The sequence below is a fragment of the Cimex lectularius genome, unplaced genomic scaffold (genome assembly GCF_000648675.2).
Source record: "Cimex lectularius strain Harlan isolate CLEC.00 unplaced genomic scaffold, Clec_2.1 scaffold142, whole genome shotgun sequence".
In the NCBI taxonomy this organism is placed as follows: Eukaryota; Metazoa; Arthropoda; class Insecta; order Hemiptera; family Cimicidae; genus Cimex; species Cimex lectularius.
This window is the reverse complement of record NW_019392729.1, coordinates 246232-259125: the sequence shown is the minus strand read 5'-3', so window position 1 is coordinate 259125 and position 12894 is coordinate 246232. Positions and strand designations below refer to the sequence as shown.

The 12894-nt window shown below is 36.0% G+C and overlaps 1 protein-coding gene across 2 annotated transcripts in view; it reads right to left on the bottom strand.

The window, feature by feature from the left end:
• The window catches only part of LOC106666991 (neuroligin-1-like), a 641234-nt gene that overhangs the window by 498280 nt on the left and 130060 nt on the right, over window positions 1-12894 (bottom strand). Inside the window, exons 1-2 of one of the 2 annotated variants that reach the window (XM_014394573.2) lie at window positions 3103-3284; window positions 1003-1477 (exon numbers count right to left, since the gene is read on the bottom strand). In XM_014394573.2, the coding sequence (XP_014250059.1) occupies window positions 1003-1405 (403 nt within the window). In that variant the 5' untranslated portion in view covers window positions 1406-1477; window positions 3103-3284. Of the gene's footprint in view, window positions 1-1002; window positions 1478-3102; window positions 3285-12894 lie in introns of those variants that run through there. The other variant, XM_014394572.2, reaches the window with a different exon arrangement.

Here is a 12894-nt window from a genome sequence, read left to right as displayed (position 1 = left end):
GGTTGCTGCTGGAACTACCCTTCATAAGCAAAATTTTTCTTTCACAGAAAAGACAGCATGCTGAAGAGATTTTTGTTTTGTACTAGTTGTAAGAATTTATTATTACTAATTTAGATTATAAGGTTTTGTTATTTTTTTTAAGTTAGTTCAGATCTGGTTTATGGATTATTATAATAAATATTATAAGTTTCTTTTTTTTAATTGTACTTTGTTTTGAACAGAAATAATAAACCCCCGATTGTAAAGTTAGTTTCGCATATATNATAAATAATAATACAATAAATAATACAAATTACCATTTTAATGAGAGAAACCTGAGTTTGAAAAGGACAAGGTAAGTTTGCTGATCAGCATCCACCGCCTAGTGGTTTTGCCTGGAGTGCGCCCCCTCCACCATAGCGAGTGTCCACCATGGAGTCAGCTAAATTTCTTATACGTACGAAATAGTTTATATTGTTTTCTCATATTTTTAGTTCTCTTTTTATTTATTGAATCTGTTTTTGGTATAAACAAGAAAAATACTTTTAGATGAAAGGGTTCCCCATTACGCACATCCTGGAGAAATTTGGGGGCATAAAATGGAGTGGCGCCGCCCAACTCAGTGATATTTCATTGGTGTTTAATTTTTGTTTCTTTGTTTTGTTTTGTAAATACGCCTTTCATTACCACCATCCATTTCCGACGAACTGCCGGAATAATTTTGCTCTGACCCGAAATAATTTTGGTTGTAACAATATTTCTTCAATAAAATGTTTTTAAAAGTAAAACTTTTTAGATGTTATAGTTTCAAAAAGCTTCATCTTATCTTTGCTGTTTTGAACTGTTCGGAGAAATAATCTAAACTCGTCTGTCAGAGCAAAACAGTGAGCCAGACAATCACAATGAGCGGAAATAAGAAACCAAAGGTTTACCTTTCGCAGACCCCGACAGAATATAGTTTTACGATGCCAGTATTGACTACACTGAAAAGAAAATGTTATATTATATAGAAAAATTTCTCACCTCCTCTAGGTACGTAAATATTCAAGTAGAGGCAGTCTTCGCTTTGGTTGACGAGAAGCGGGAGGAGTTTTTCGAGGTAGGTGAGTCTGCCCCTGGGAAGTTCGAGAAGGGCCTCGGTCCGGTTGCCGATGTACGGTTCCCTCTGAGGGCAGACGGGCGAAAAGGAGTCGGCTAGTCGAGGACTTCGCCACATGGAAGGCGTGACAGGCGGCATGTATCTCAGTGAGCCGAGGGGCGGGGTCGCATAAGGTACACCGAGGAACACCTCGACCGGAGGGTGTTGAATGAGGAGCCCCCTCAAGGGGCCGTACTTGGTCCGGACGACACGGGTGCTGTACTTGTGGCCGGGTACACCCGCTAAGCAGAGCAGCAGAGTCGGGATGAGCGCCCAGCTAGGCGGCATCGCGAGTCGCACCCACTTTTCTCCTTACCTTCCTCATCGCCCCATCTCCTCAACTCACACCCGCATCGTCCTCTAAAAAAAACACCAACAATTAATACTTTTAATACAAATCTAGTATAATCTATTTAATCTGATATTCTGATAAAAATACAAGCTGAAATGTTAGCCACAATGGCAATTTTCAAAGTACCCAAAATATAGATCAGTTCTTATGTTTTGTTTTTTTTTATTAATTGAAATACATTAGAACTACCTCCAAGTAGGTAAAATGTACAATGATCAAGGTAATATATACAAAATTAAAACCAAGAGTGGAGAAAACACCCATTTCCAATGTTACTAAAGTATTGTCGTTTTAATTATTCAGAAATCGTGAGATGCGGTCTGGTGTGATGTAGGTTAAAAGATTATCTTCAGGGCTCAAAGTGTTTGTCTTCTGTGTAATTGTGCTTGGGTGTCGTGTTGAGAGTATATATTGTCTGTTTAATTGATACTTTTGTCATTATCACTTTCACTATCATCACCACATCAGGTTCGATACATAAAATAGAGCAACAAGTTTGAATACGGTTTATGTTGGAATATTTTGCTGAACCCCACACCTCCATTCCGTAAGTTCACACCGGCTTAACTATGGTGTTGTAAAGCAGCCTTTTATTTTTAAGAAGTAAATTAGAACGTATAGTTCTATATCTTGTCATAACTTTGTCGTTCGTCATTTCATTCGTGTCTAAGGATTCCAGGTCAGGCGTTTGTCGATTTACAGTCCGAGGTACCGCACCCTGTCCGCAGTTGGAAGGGGAATATTATTTAAGAAAACAGGAAAGTGAAGGTAATGTGAGTAAATTTGTCTGTGTTAAATTTCATCCTTTTCGTTTTACACCAAGACTAGAAGTATGAGGTTTATTGGAAGTTTCGAGTGGAAATGACCAGGTCGGAGATGCTAAAGAGAATTGCTGTATCGTCTGCAAATGTAAATGAGATGGCATGTCAGCTGCGAACACCTGGTATAGTGTAATGGAAACGCTACTCTGAGGAACACCAGCATGGATGGGTAAATATTCAGAGAGGGAATGGCCTTCGATGACTTGAAGTTATGAAATTTTAAAATTTCTTTACATTGCATCTAAATCACCTAAACACCCTAGAATGCTGGCTCCGTCGGTGGAGAATCAAGATCAACGAAACCAAATCAACGAACATAATATTTACTCTAAACAAGAAAACACTCCCACTAGTATACCTCAACAACGTCCCCATCCCAATTGCGAACCATGTATGATACCTCGGACTCTTCCTGGACAAACGACTAACGTGGAACCCCCATACACGACTTAAACGCACAGACTGTAATATACGATTTTTCATGCTTAAACGACTACTCGACAGACGATCAAAACTCTCACTATTAAACAAAAGAAAACTTTACATTGCCCTCCTGGCCCCCATTTGGACATACGGTCTTGAACTTTACGGTACTGCTACGTGTTCCAACCTCAATCGAATCCAATCCCTTCAATCTAAAATCCTCAGAACAATAGTACAAGCCCCTTTCTATGTATCCAATCACACCATCCATACCGACCTAAATGTCCCTTTTGTTACCGAGCTAGCCCAATCCCGCTACAAAACGTACCATTCCAAACTACTCCATCATCCGAACCCTTTCGTCCAAAACCTGTCATCCACCACATTACCTAATAATCCCAACAGAAGACTGAAGCGTCGGTGGCCCCGCGACAACCTTAACAATTGACATCGGTCTCCTACGATGGAGTACATCTCGCTCATCGTATTGATTAACTAACGGCTACCATCACTGGATGGTAATTGTTCAAGCTTTCACGCTACCGTTAATAATTTTATATGTAAATACTATCCGTTTTACTTGTTGCGTCGAAGAATGCAGTTGTAAAAAACAAAAAAAAAGTTAAAAAAAAAAAAAAAAAAAAACATTGCATCTAGGGTAAACAGACCAGCTGACCTTTTATTGATAATTTCAGTTTCACCGTGCCGTTGAAAAGATTTATGTCTTCGCGAAGGAATTAGCTGTTCTTTTTAACGAACATCATTGCTGGTTGTCTTTCATTATAAAACTATAATATATATTGCTGATAATACGACAATAAACAAGGATGCATCCACTCGCGTGCATTGTGGACCATAGGAATGATATTCTACTTTCTCTGCGGACCATTAGTTCTTAAATAAATCGTCGTTAACGTTCCATACATTCTCTCCACGCCTTATACTACATTGTGTTTTATTTTGCACTCAAACTGGATATGGATTTGAATTGCTGACTCTTTACGAACTCTGCCACTTATGAGTGTAAATTTTTCCCCAATCTACACACAAAAAATAAGCTAAATATTACGTTAGTAGTGTTGTGAAGCTTAAATTTAAAAAACGTATATAAACATATATATGATAAAAGAAAAAAAAGCATTTTAATAAGTGGCTGGTCGAAATGTTCTTTTTGTTCTAAATAAGAATAAAATAAAAGAGGATGAGACGAAACGATAAAAGAGGATTTTCGAATGAGGTTATAAAGAGAGAGCGGGACATAAACTCAAGTTAACCTTATTCTACTCAGCCCAACGCTTCGGCTATTGCCTACTAACATAGGTGATCGTAAATACCCTCAAATTAAATGCTGAATGTATTGTTCAAAGACAGCTCAATTACACGAAACGACACGCACTTCGACCATTTAATTTATGAAAACAGTCGACGAAAGGAAGGTGTTTACTTGGTAAATGATTGCCCTTGATTATTTTTCACGGATTTCCAACTTTATGACTGGTATAAAACCACTTAAAATTATTAAACTTAAACATACTGTAACTTTAAATCAATATAAAGTTTAAAATATGCAATAATATAGTGAATAATTTTTGGATGAATTTGAAACCAAACAAAACAAATTCTCATATTAAAATGGGATTATATTAATAGACTATCCTCCAACTAAAACCGAAATGGACATATTAACAGCCTAATGAAGGCCAATAATCATGGCCCCAAGAGACAACATGAACAGAATATTTGAGTTTAAGCAAAATTTCCAAAAAAAAAAAATTGTGGTGTTTAGTGACCTTTAGCCAATGATTATTTGGAGATAGTGAGATGAGGTGTGGTGTGAACGTAGGTTAAAAAAAAATTTTCTTTATCGTGCCAACGTTTCGATCTTTATTGAGATCATCTTCAGGGCTCAAAGTGTTTGTTTTCCATAAAGATGTGTCATTCTTGTCTATCGTGTTGAGAGTGCCCAGGCAAACTTTGAGCCCTGAAGATGATGTCAATAAAGATCGAAACGTTCGCCCGACAAAGAAACTGTTTTTTCTAAAACCTACGTCACACCAGACCGCATCTCACTATCTCCAAATAAACTTTGAGTGAGTACAAATATTTTGATTGAATCTAAAATTTATTGCATTGTATAAATTCATTTTTTCTTCTTTTTTTTTGTCACATCCTATAAGTATTTTTAAAATGTAAACAATGTTTATAAATCCCAGGCACTGAAGATGATCTCAATAAAGGTCGAAACGTTGGCACGATAGAGAAAATGTTTTTCCAAAACCTACGTCACTCCTGACCGCATCGCACGATTTCCAAATAATTTTCTAACAAATTTAAGTTATAAAAAAATGGGAAAAAGCCAAAAACCCTTTACCAATACCGGCACAAACTGCTGGCAAAGTGACGGATCTAGAACGCAGGAAGGTAGTGGGCTGAGGTATTCGGTCCTTACACACCAGTACCTTCCAGGCTACTATCATGAATTCAATTGAGAGATGTACTCAGTTCAAATAAACAAAGGACACAAAACAAGAAAATAGCTCTCATATCAGATAGCCAAGGGACCATCAAAGCACTAAATTCAAACATTAGCTCAAAGAGGGGCTGAATCCCAAAACTAAATTAAATATATTAGGTGTGCAAAACAAAGCCACTCCCTGCTGGCTCCCAGGAAATGTGGAAGTAGAAGGGCAACGAGAGAGCGGGCGCTCTTGCAAGGCAAGGAAAATGCCATACAGCTGATAGGTCGTGGGTACTTCTGGTATTAATATGTATCTTTCATTTCTTTTCATTCATTCTGTTATTTCATTTCAAGTTTTTTCTTCAACAAATCAAGCAAGAAAAACTTCCAATCTGGCAGGATTCTTGACCGGACACTGAATACTAAATGTTCATCTGAAAAAGATTAGTATAATCCATGGTGCTGATTATGCAAAGGAGCAGAGGTTACACCAACACTCTTACTAACAAACTGTTAACCAACGCCACTTTTGAAGGCGGAAGGGTTTTGAGATGTACAACGAAGAAATTGAAGAAGTTCAACCAATGAAACTAGACCTACGAATCAAATTACTTGTGAAACAGGACTCACCGGTGTGCTATAACAGAACGGGGAATTCAATAGTTCTCAAAGGGCGCATTATATTGCCCCCAGAACATTACATCTAAATCTAGTCCATAGGTTTGTCCTGAAAAGACCAGAATTTTATTTTATATACATCTATTTATATTATTTATTTCGATTATAACTCTAAAATTTTGAACAGCGTATTATATATTCATATATCACTTAGCACTTAAGACGGTAAAATAATTAATCAAATCTAAATTTTAGTAACGAATAATATCTAAATGTGTGGATTTTTATATTTAGAAATAATTGAAAACCCGAATGCTTTCATTGGCCCCCACCCATGTAATGGATAGACGAAAAAACGTTTTGTATTTGTAACAAACCTGGCCTTTTTAAATGTCAGCTTTCCAAGGAAAATCCAATCGAAGAACAAGTGTTATTAGATTGTATAACAGTGTTGTGTTCTGTTTGCATAGAAACGGCAATCTGGGTTAGGTATAGGCCGAGTTTTTGTCCGAGTGTTTTTCGACAAACGGACCAGGCTGGCCGGTACGGACGGTATAGACGGTTTTTACGTAGTAAAGCCCTTTTGACCCTTTTTGCGCAAGCACTAAAGCGTCTAATTCATTTTTATCTTGTTATACTCCCAGAGGGGCACTTAAGGGCCGGATGTCTGCAGGGTTTTACTACGGTTAACGGTTAAGAGGACCGGCCAGGCCGGATGACCTTCTGAAAACGTTGGACGATGATTAAACAGTATGATAAAAGTATCATCTGCTCTTGTAGGAAATGAGAAACAGCTATTTCTCAGTGTTTATCGTCCATTTACTTTATTTCACATTTCATTTTAGACTTTTGGAATCAATTTTCCATCTTAGGCCAAAAATATAAAACCAATAAACTGAATTATATTCAAACTACACACTACATACAATATTAATAATAATCATTATCAATATATGCTTAAAGGGTGTCCTTTTTAGATGGCCTGGCTGAATTTATGTTGAACAGATTACGTTATCGGAAAACCGAAATATATATATTTAATATATTTAGTTTAGATTTAAATGTTTACCACTTTTATAAAGATATTGATTTTTACAACTTTAAATTTGAATTGACAATGTATACTTTTTACTCATTTTTTAAAATGGTTTTATCGTGAAAATTATGGCGCAATCAGATTTTAAATTTGTCAAAGAATAGCAAAGGTACAGCACAGAATGTGGAAACGAATATCTTAATATCGTTATTCAATATTTTTATATTCTGTTTGGTGCTAGTCGGTTTTTCGATGTTTAAGAAACTCGCGAATAAGTATTTTTCAGAATTTCGTTTTTAATTTTTTCTGAGCTTTGTTGATGGTTGTTTTGAAATTTTTTATACATCTGGTCTTATTGTATTTAGACAGTACGAAAAGAAAGTTGAGCTAAATTCGGACTTTTGTTTAGCTCAATGAACTATAAATATTCTTCAGTAAATTTTTTTCCGTGAAATAAAATGAGCCAAAGGGTTCATTTTTTTAACAAGATCGGTTGATACGCATGATACTTTCATCGAAAGTGGCGGAATTGCTCGTCGTCCACTCAAGTTGTGCTCCGAGAAAATTCCCAAACACTTCTGTTCAACCACAAATCGCTAATTCGTGTTGCACACAATATGGGGACATGTGGATTGGCTCGGGGTCCACCAAAAAGCCGACAACCACTTTGATGAGGAAACAAACATTCTGTTGAATGTTCTCAAAATTTCATACTCTTTCCTTCGAAAGTTTAGATGTATTTTAGGTTTTTCAACAAGTCCTCAGAAGCAGAATGAAATATTTTCCCATACATGGTGTAGACTGGTGAATTCAAGTTTGTATTGGTGGAATTTTCGAAAGTGTTAAACTAACTATCCATGTAATCACAAAGATGTTCACATTTTGTATTATAATTTTATTATTCTCTGACCAATTTAAAATCTGATTGCGTCAACGTTTTCCGTGTAAAACTCATTTCAGTGGTAAAAGTATCGACCACTTTTTCAATCACACACACTCTGGATCAAGACATAGTCTTGAAAAAAAAAAGCAAATTCAGTTGTTACTGCCAACTTTTCAACCTATTTTAAAGCCATCATCAGTGCAAAATAATCTTAACTATGTCTGTAGATGAGAATTTTTACATTTTTTATAGGCGATTTCGAATTTCCTTGAATGCCGACTTAATGACAGCCTTTGAAGAATAAAGAAATAAATAAAATAAATTTAAAAAATAAAGAAAAAGAATAATAAAATATAAAATAGGTATTTTTCTGTTTTTCTATAATGTTACCTGGTCAAGAAAGATTCAGCCAGGCCATTAAAACTGACACCCTGATACACGATATATGATCTTAATTAAATTCAAGTAATTAAGGTTTTTAGTTGAGATAAAAAAGTCAGTGTCACGAGCGGGATTCGAACCCACGACCTTCGGCTTAATACGCCGCTACTCTACCACTTGAGCTATCGTGACTTCGATCCGCTAGGGCACTAACTTCCCATCTCAACCCCATCTTTTGAATTTTCCCTCCTTTTTGCCATTTTTCGTGGGTTCAAATCCCGCTCGTGACTCTTGACTTTTTTATCTCAACTAAAAGCCTTAATTAATTGAATGATATTAATTGGTCAAGCGGACCACGAAAATTAGTGAATTTAATGGATCTTAATGAAAATTTGCTGATGTTTATATTTTTTGGGAAGATTGTCATTCAGAATTGATTTTGCTGAATGTTTTAAATCTAAAAAATGTAAATTGGCCCGAAAATAAGGTTGAAAATAAAATAAATTGACTATGACGACTAACAAATAGCTATTTTTTGTATTAGATCTGAAGATTTCGCCACCAGACCAAAAATATTAATAAATTTAAAAAATGAAAAGATATATCATTTTGAAATAAATTGCTATATCAGTGTATCAAAAATACTGGCGTTTTAGATATCCTTTACCATAAGCCAAGTCTAAAATCATTAAACGTAAAAACCAAAATACACTGTATTTGTCAGGTGACTTTATATCATGAATGCACCCCAGATACGAAAAAAGCGCGAACACTCCTTATTTCAATTATTTTATTATTATATTAATTATAACAGGCTTATTTTAATGTAAACCAAATTACCCGAAATCAGAAATTCATGAGTTTCAATAAAAATCTTTATTTATGATGGTTTGAAAGAAAATTCAACAAAACTCCGGAAAATAATTTAGTCAAGTAAAAATTTATTCTATATCTGATTTCGTTTAATTTGGCTTATAATAAAATAAGTCTGCTTTAATTAATATATTGAAAAAATGCATACAGTTTGAAATATACAACAAACTACAAGTGTCGGAATATTTTCTCTTTGAATTATACTGAAAATGATGAAGATTTGAAATATTTCACAAATATATTATAATACAAAGCTGGTAGATTATAGAATTAATTCATTGTTTACTATTTCCCGTTTTAGGCTATGTTTGCTCACATTTTGACGTACCATTGATGTTCTCTGAGGCAAAATGTAATTAAGCACCCCCACGAGAACTGGCTCGACCTATCTTGTTTCACAATTAATATATACATGATAAACGAGAGATATGTTTTAATTTACCGTAGGAATAGAATAGTTCGTAATTTCCAAGGGAATTACTTATATAATTATGTAACTTATTATATAATTAATAATCTTATATATACTTATATAATTACAGTAATTTCCTTGTACGCTAAACGTCATGTTAAAAAGCATTTTAGCTAAAGGCTAAAGAAGAATTTTTGCCGAAAATAGGAGAAAGAGACTTCTTTTTCGTTAACACATTAGAGAACGCGTTCAACCCTTTTTCAGTCTACTTTTCTCTACTTTTCCCGTAATATGTTTTATTACGCTGTGTCTTGCGCTCTTACATAATTTTTCTCTACTACGAACCTTTTCCTCCTCTTTTATTTTAACTAATCCAAAAATCTACATACTCTGATCTCATGTTATTTGTAAAATACATAATAAACATACAAATCTTAGGTTATTATTTTGATAAAGAATAGATTGATTTGATCTCGTTCACTATTTAATTTAATTCGTAATTTCATAGATTTCAATTGTAGTGAATGTTTGTTCACAATTGAGGACCTTGTATATTATGTGTGGTGATTAGTGCCCGTTAGTCGATGATTATTCAGAAATCGTGAGATGCGTTCTGGTGTGTTGTAGGTTTCAGAAAAACAATTTCTTTATCGTGCCAACGTTTCGATCTTTATTGAGATCATCTTCAGGGCCTGGGATTTACAAACATTGTTTAAATTTAACAAATACATGTAGCATGTGGAAAAAATCGAATATAAACATAAAACAGCAATATCACTGGCACTCTCAACACGACACGCAAGAATGGCACAATTACACAGAAAACAAACACTTTGAGTTAGTAGAAATACTTTGATTTAATAAAAAAAATATATTTTGCATTGTATAAATTCACTTTTTTCCACATCCTACATGTATTTGTTAAATTTAAACAATGTTTGTAAATCCCAGGCCCTGAAGATGATCTCAGTAAAGATCGAAACGTTGGCACGATAAAGAAAATGTTTTTCTGTAACCTACATCACACCAGACCGCAGCTCACCATTTCTGAATAATCTTGTATGTTATTACTTATAGCTTCAAAGTTCCGCCAAAGGATATATTCGAACCAGGACGAAAGTTTATTCGAGTATATTGATGTTCCTTTTTCAATTTCGATAGAAGACAAATTATGAAAGATTAGAGGAAAGCTCAAGTTTGACTGACCCTTACAAGCGGTGAAAGATAACATAGATTCTTGGAAGTAAAGTCACAACAAGTTCCTTGAAAATTAAAAGTCCATAATACTGTGATGATGGATCAAAGATTAAATGGGGTATGTGCAGTTAGGTATGTACGATTATGGGCGCCTTACATAGTACAATGGAGAGACGAGTAGCGGGGACGGCAATGGACAGGTAGTGAATAAAAACCTAACTTTCCGAGTCGATTAATTATTTTTAATAATATACTCGAAATCGTACCTTTGAGTTGAAGAGATAAATAATAGACCGTCCAGGTATTAGAAGACAAAGCTGAGGGGTTTGTCATTTGCCAAACGATGATCCTTGAAGACCTATGGACGCTTCTCGAGGATTAAGTCCTTATGAAGGTGGGGGAGTCACAACAATGTTTTGTTTTAGTCCAGATCGCCACGCAGTCCAACTTCTAAGTCGACATCAATGTAGGAATACAAAAGGAGTGCTATGGCCCACCTTTGTCCTGACCGTCCGTTTCCACCCACAACGTGGGCGATCCTACAAAGGGAAACCGCAAACGAAGAAGACCTTACTCAGGCGGAAGTAATTTATTATATTTATTTACCCCTAACACGCCCCATAATTTCGATTTATTAAATATAGTTTACCGTTACTTATAAACAACCGACTATTTTTATTTTCCGTGTTGTTTTCTTTCCTACATTCATTTAAAGAACATCCCCACAAGGGTAAGGGTAAAAGGCCGAAAAATCGCCAAATAAGATACATGCAATCGTACTCTGCCAGAAGAGTTCATAAAGAAGAATATGAAAGGTGCACAGATTTACAGATTTTCGGACAGTCAGGCTAAAGTTTTAAAATACGGATGTTTTTAACTCCATTCAAGTGTAAGAATGCTAAATTGTCTAATAGCCCTTGGAAAACATAGCCCCGTTATGTTAATGGTTCCGGGACCTGAAGGAAACGAACAGACCAAACAACTTTACAAAGAAGAGAAAAGAGCGCTATCCATAGTGGTAGAGGTAGGTACCGAAAGCCATATCCTGGTGGTAGAAGACAAAGGATAGGGTGAGGAAAAACCGTTTAGGAAGATTTACGCAAAAAAAAACGTATTCAATGAACGCTAACGCGGTCATTACTATTTTACTCGTTTAAAATGAATATTTAAATAAAATTTGTTTTTAAAGCACCAGGTATGAAGCAAGCAAAGATTATTTTTTATGATGTCGTATTCTAACAAATTAGCTAACACCATTAGCACAGGAACCACAATTAGGCGCACCTGTGAGCTATAGTGGGAGCTGGATTAACGCCTTGAGAAAGAAAACTCAAGCACGAGACAACAGAACCATATATGAAGAAAGCTAAAAGATTTATAAATTTTTCAAAATGGAACTATCTCTGCAGTTAATGTGAGAAAAATTATAGGCCTCGGGGCCGGCTGAACTACCTCTTGAAGAAAGTGGGAAAAATAGATCATGCCAACTCTGTCAAAAGAAACTAGAGAAATCTTCTCATATTCTTTGAAAATGTTAAGTACCAGCCCGGTTTTATACCGCAACTACGTTAAGGCAATTCTTACCAGGGAAAGTGCTAAGTTTTGTAGCAAAAAGTGCACTTTCCAAGGTATGGTTTTAACCATAGGAGTTCCACAATATACCTTGTTACGTTCGTAATATAGTATGAATGTATTATTATTATTTAACTGGGGATGCCTCCTAAATTATTATGCCACCTAAGCTAAAATTGGCGGTGGGTCAATTAAAATTAAGACGGCCTAGGATAGGCTTAGGAAGAGTGCAGGAAGAGAGGCGTTAGTCGAAGAGAGGACAGTGTGCGTCGAGACGGATATCCCTACGGCCTGGCCGGATCATAGAAAATCATCAATTCCTTTTTTTTTTTTTTTTCAATGGATACCAGGGACTGGAGGAGTTCTCTCCTGAACACTGCAGCTGAGCTGTACAGCTTATTGTACTTTATCCCTGGCTCCATATTTTTTTTTTTTTTGGGGGGGGGGCTCGCAACACAAATGTGAACTTGAGCCCCCGTTGTACCGGTGTTCTTCCATCGAAGAAACTCATTTTTGAAGTTGGTTGGGACCAAATTCAGGTTCGCTGAGATCCGATCCCGCTCCTTCTATTGATGAGTGCCGTGTCAATTTCTTTCAATTGCGGCCACCGGTCCCCTTAGGCGTCAGAAAAAGTCCAGAGTGGGGATCGAACCCACGACCGCGGGATCTACTAGCCGAGCGTCTGACGCCTTAACCACTCGGCTACCGCCAATCAATTCCTTGCTAACGAAGGCGACCGCGGACCCACTCA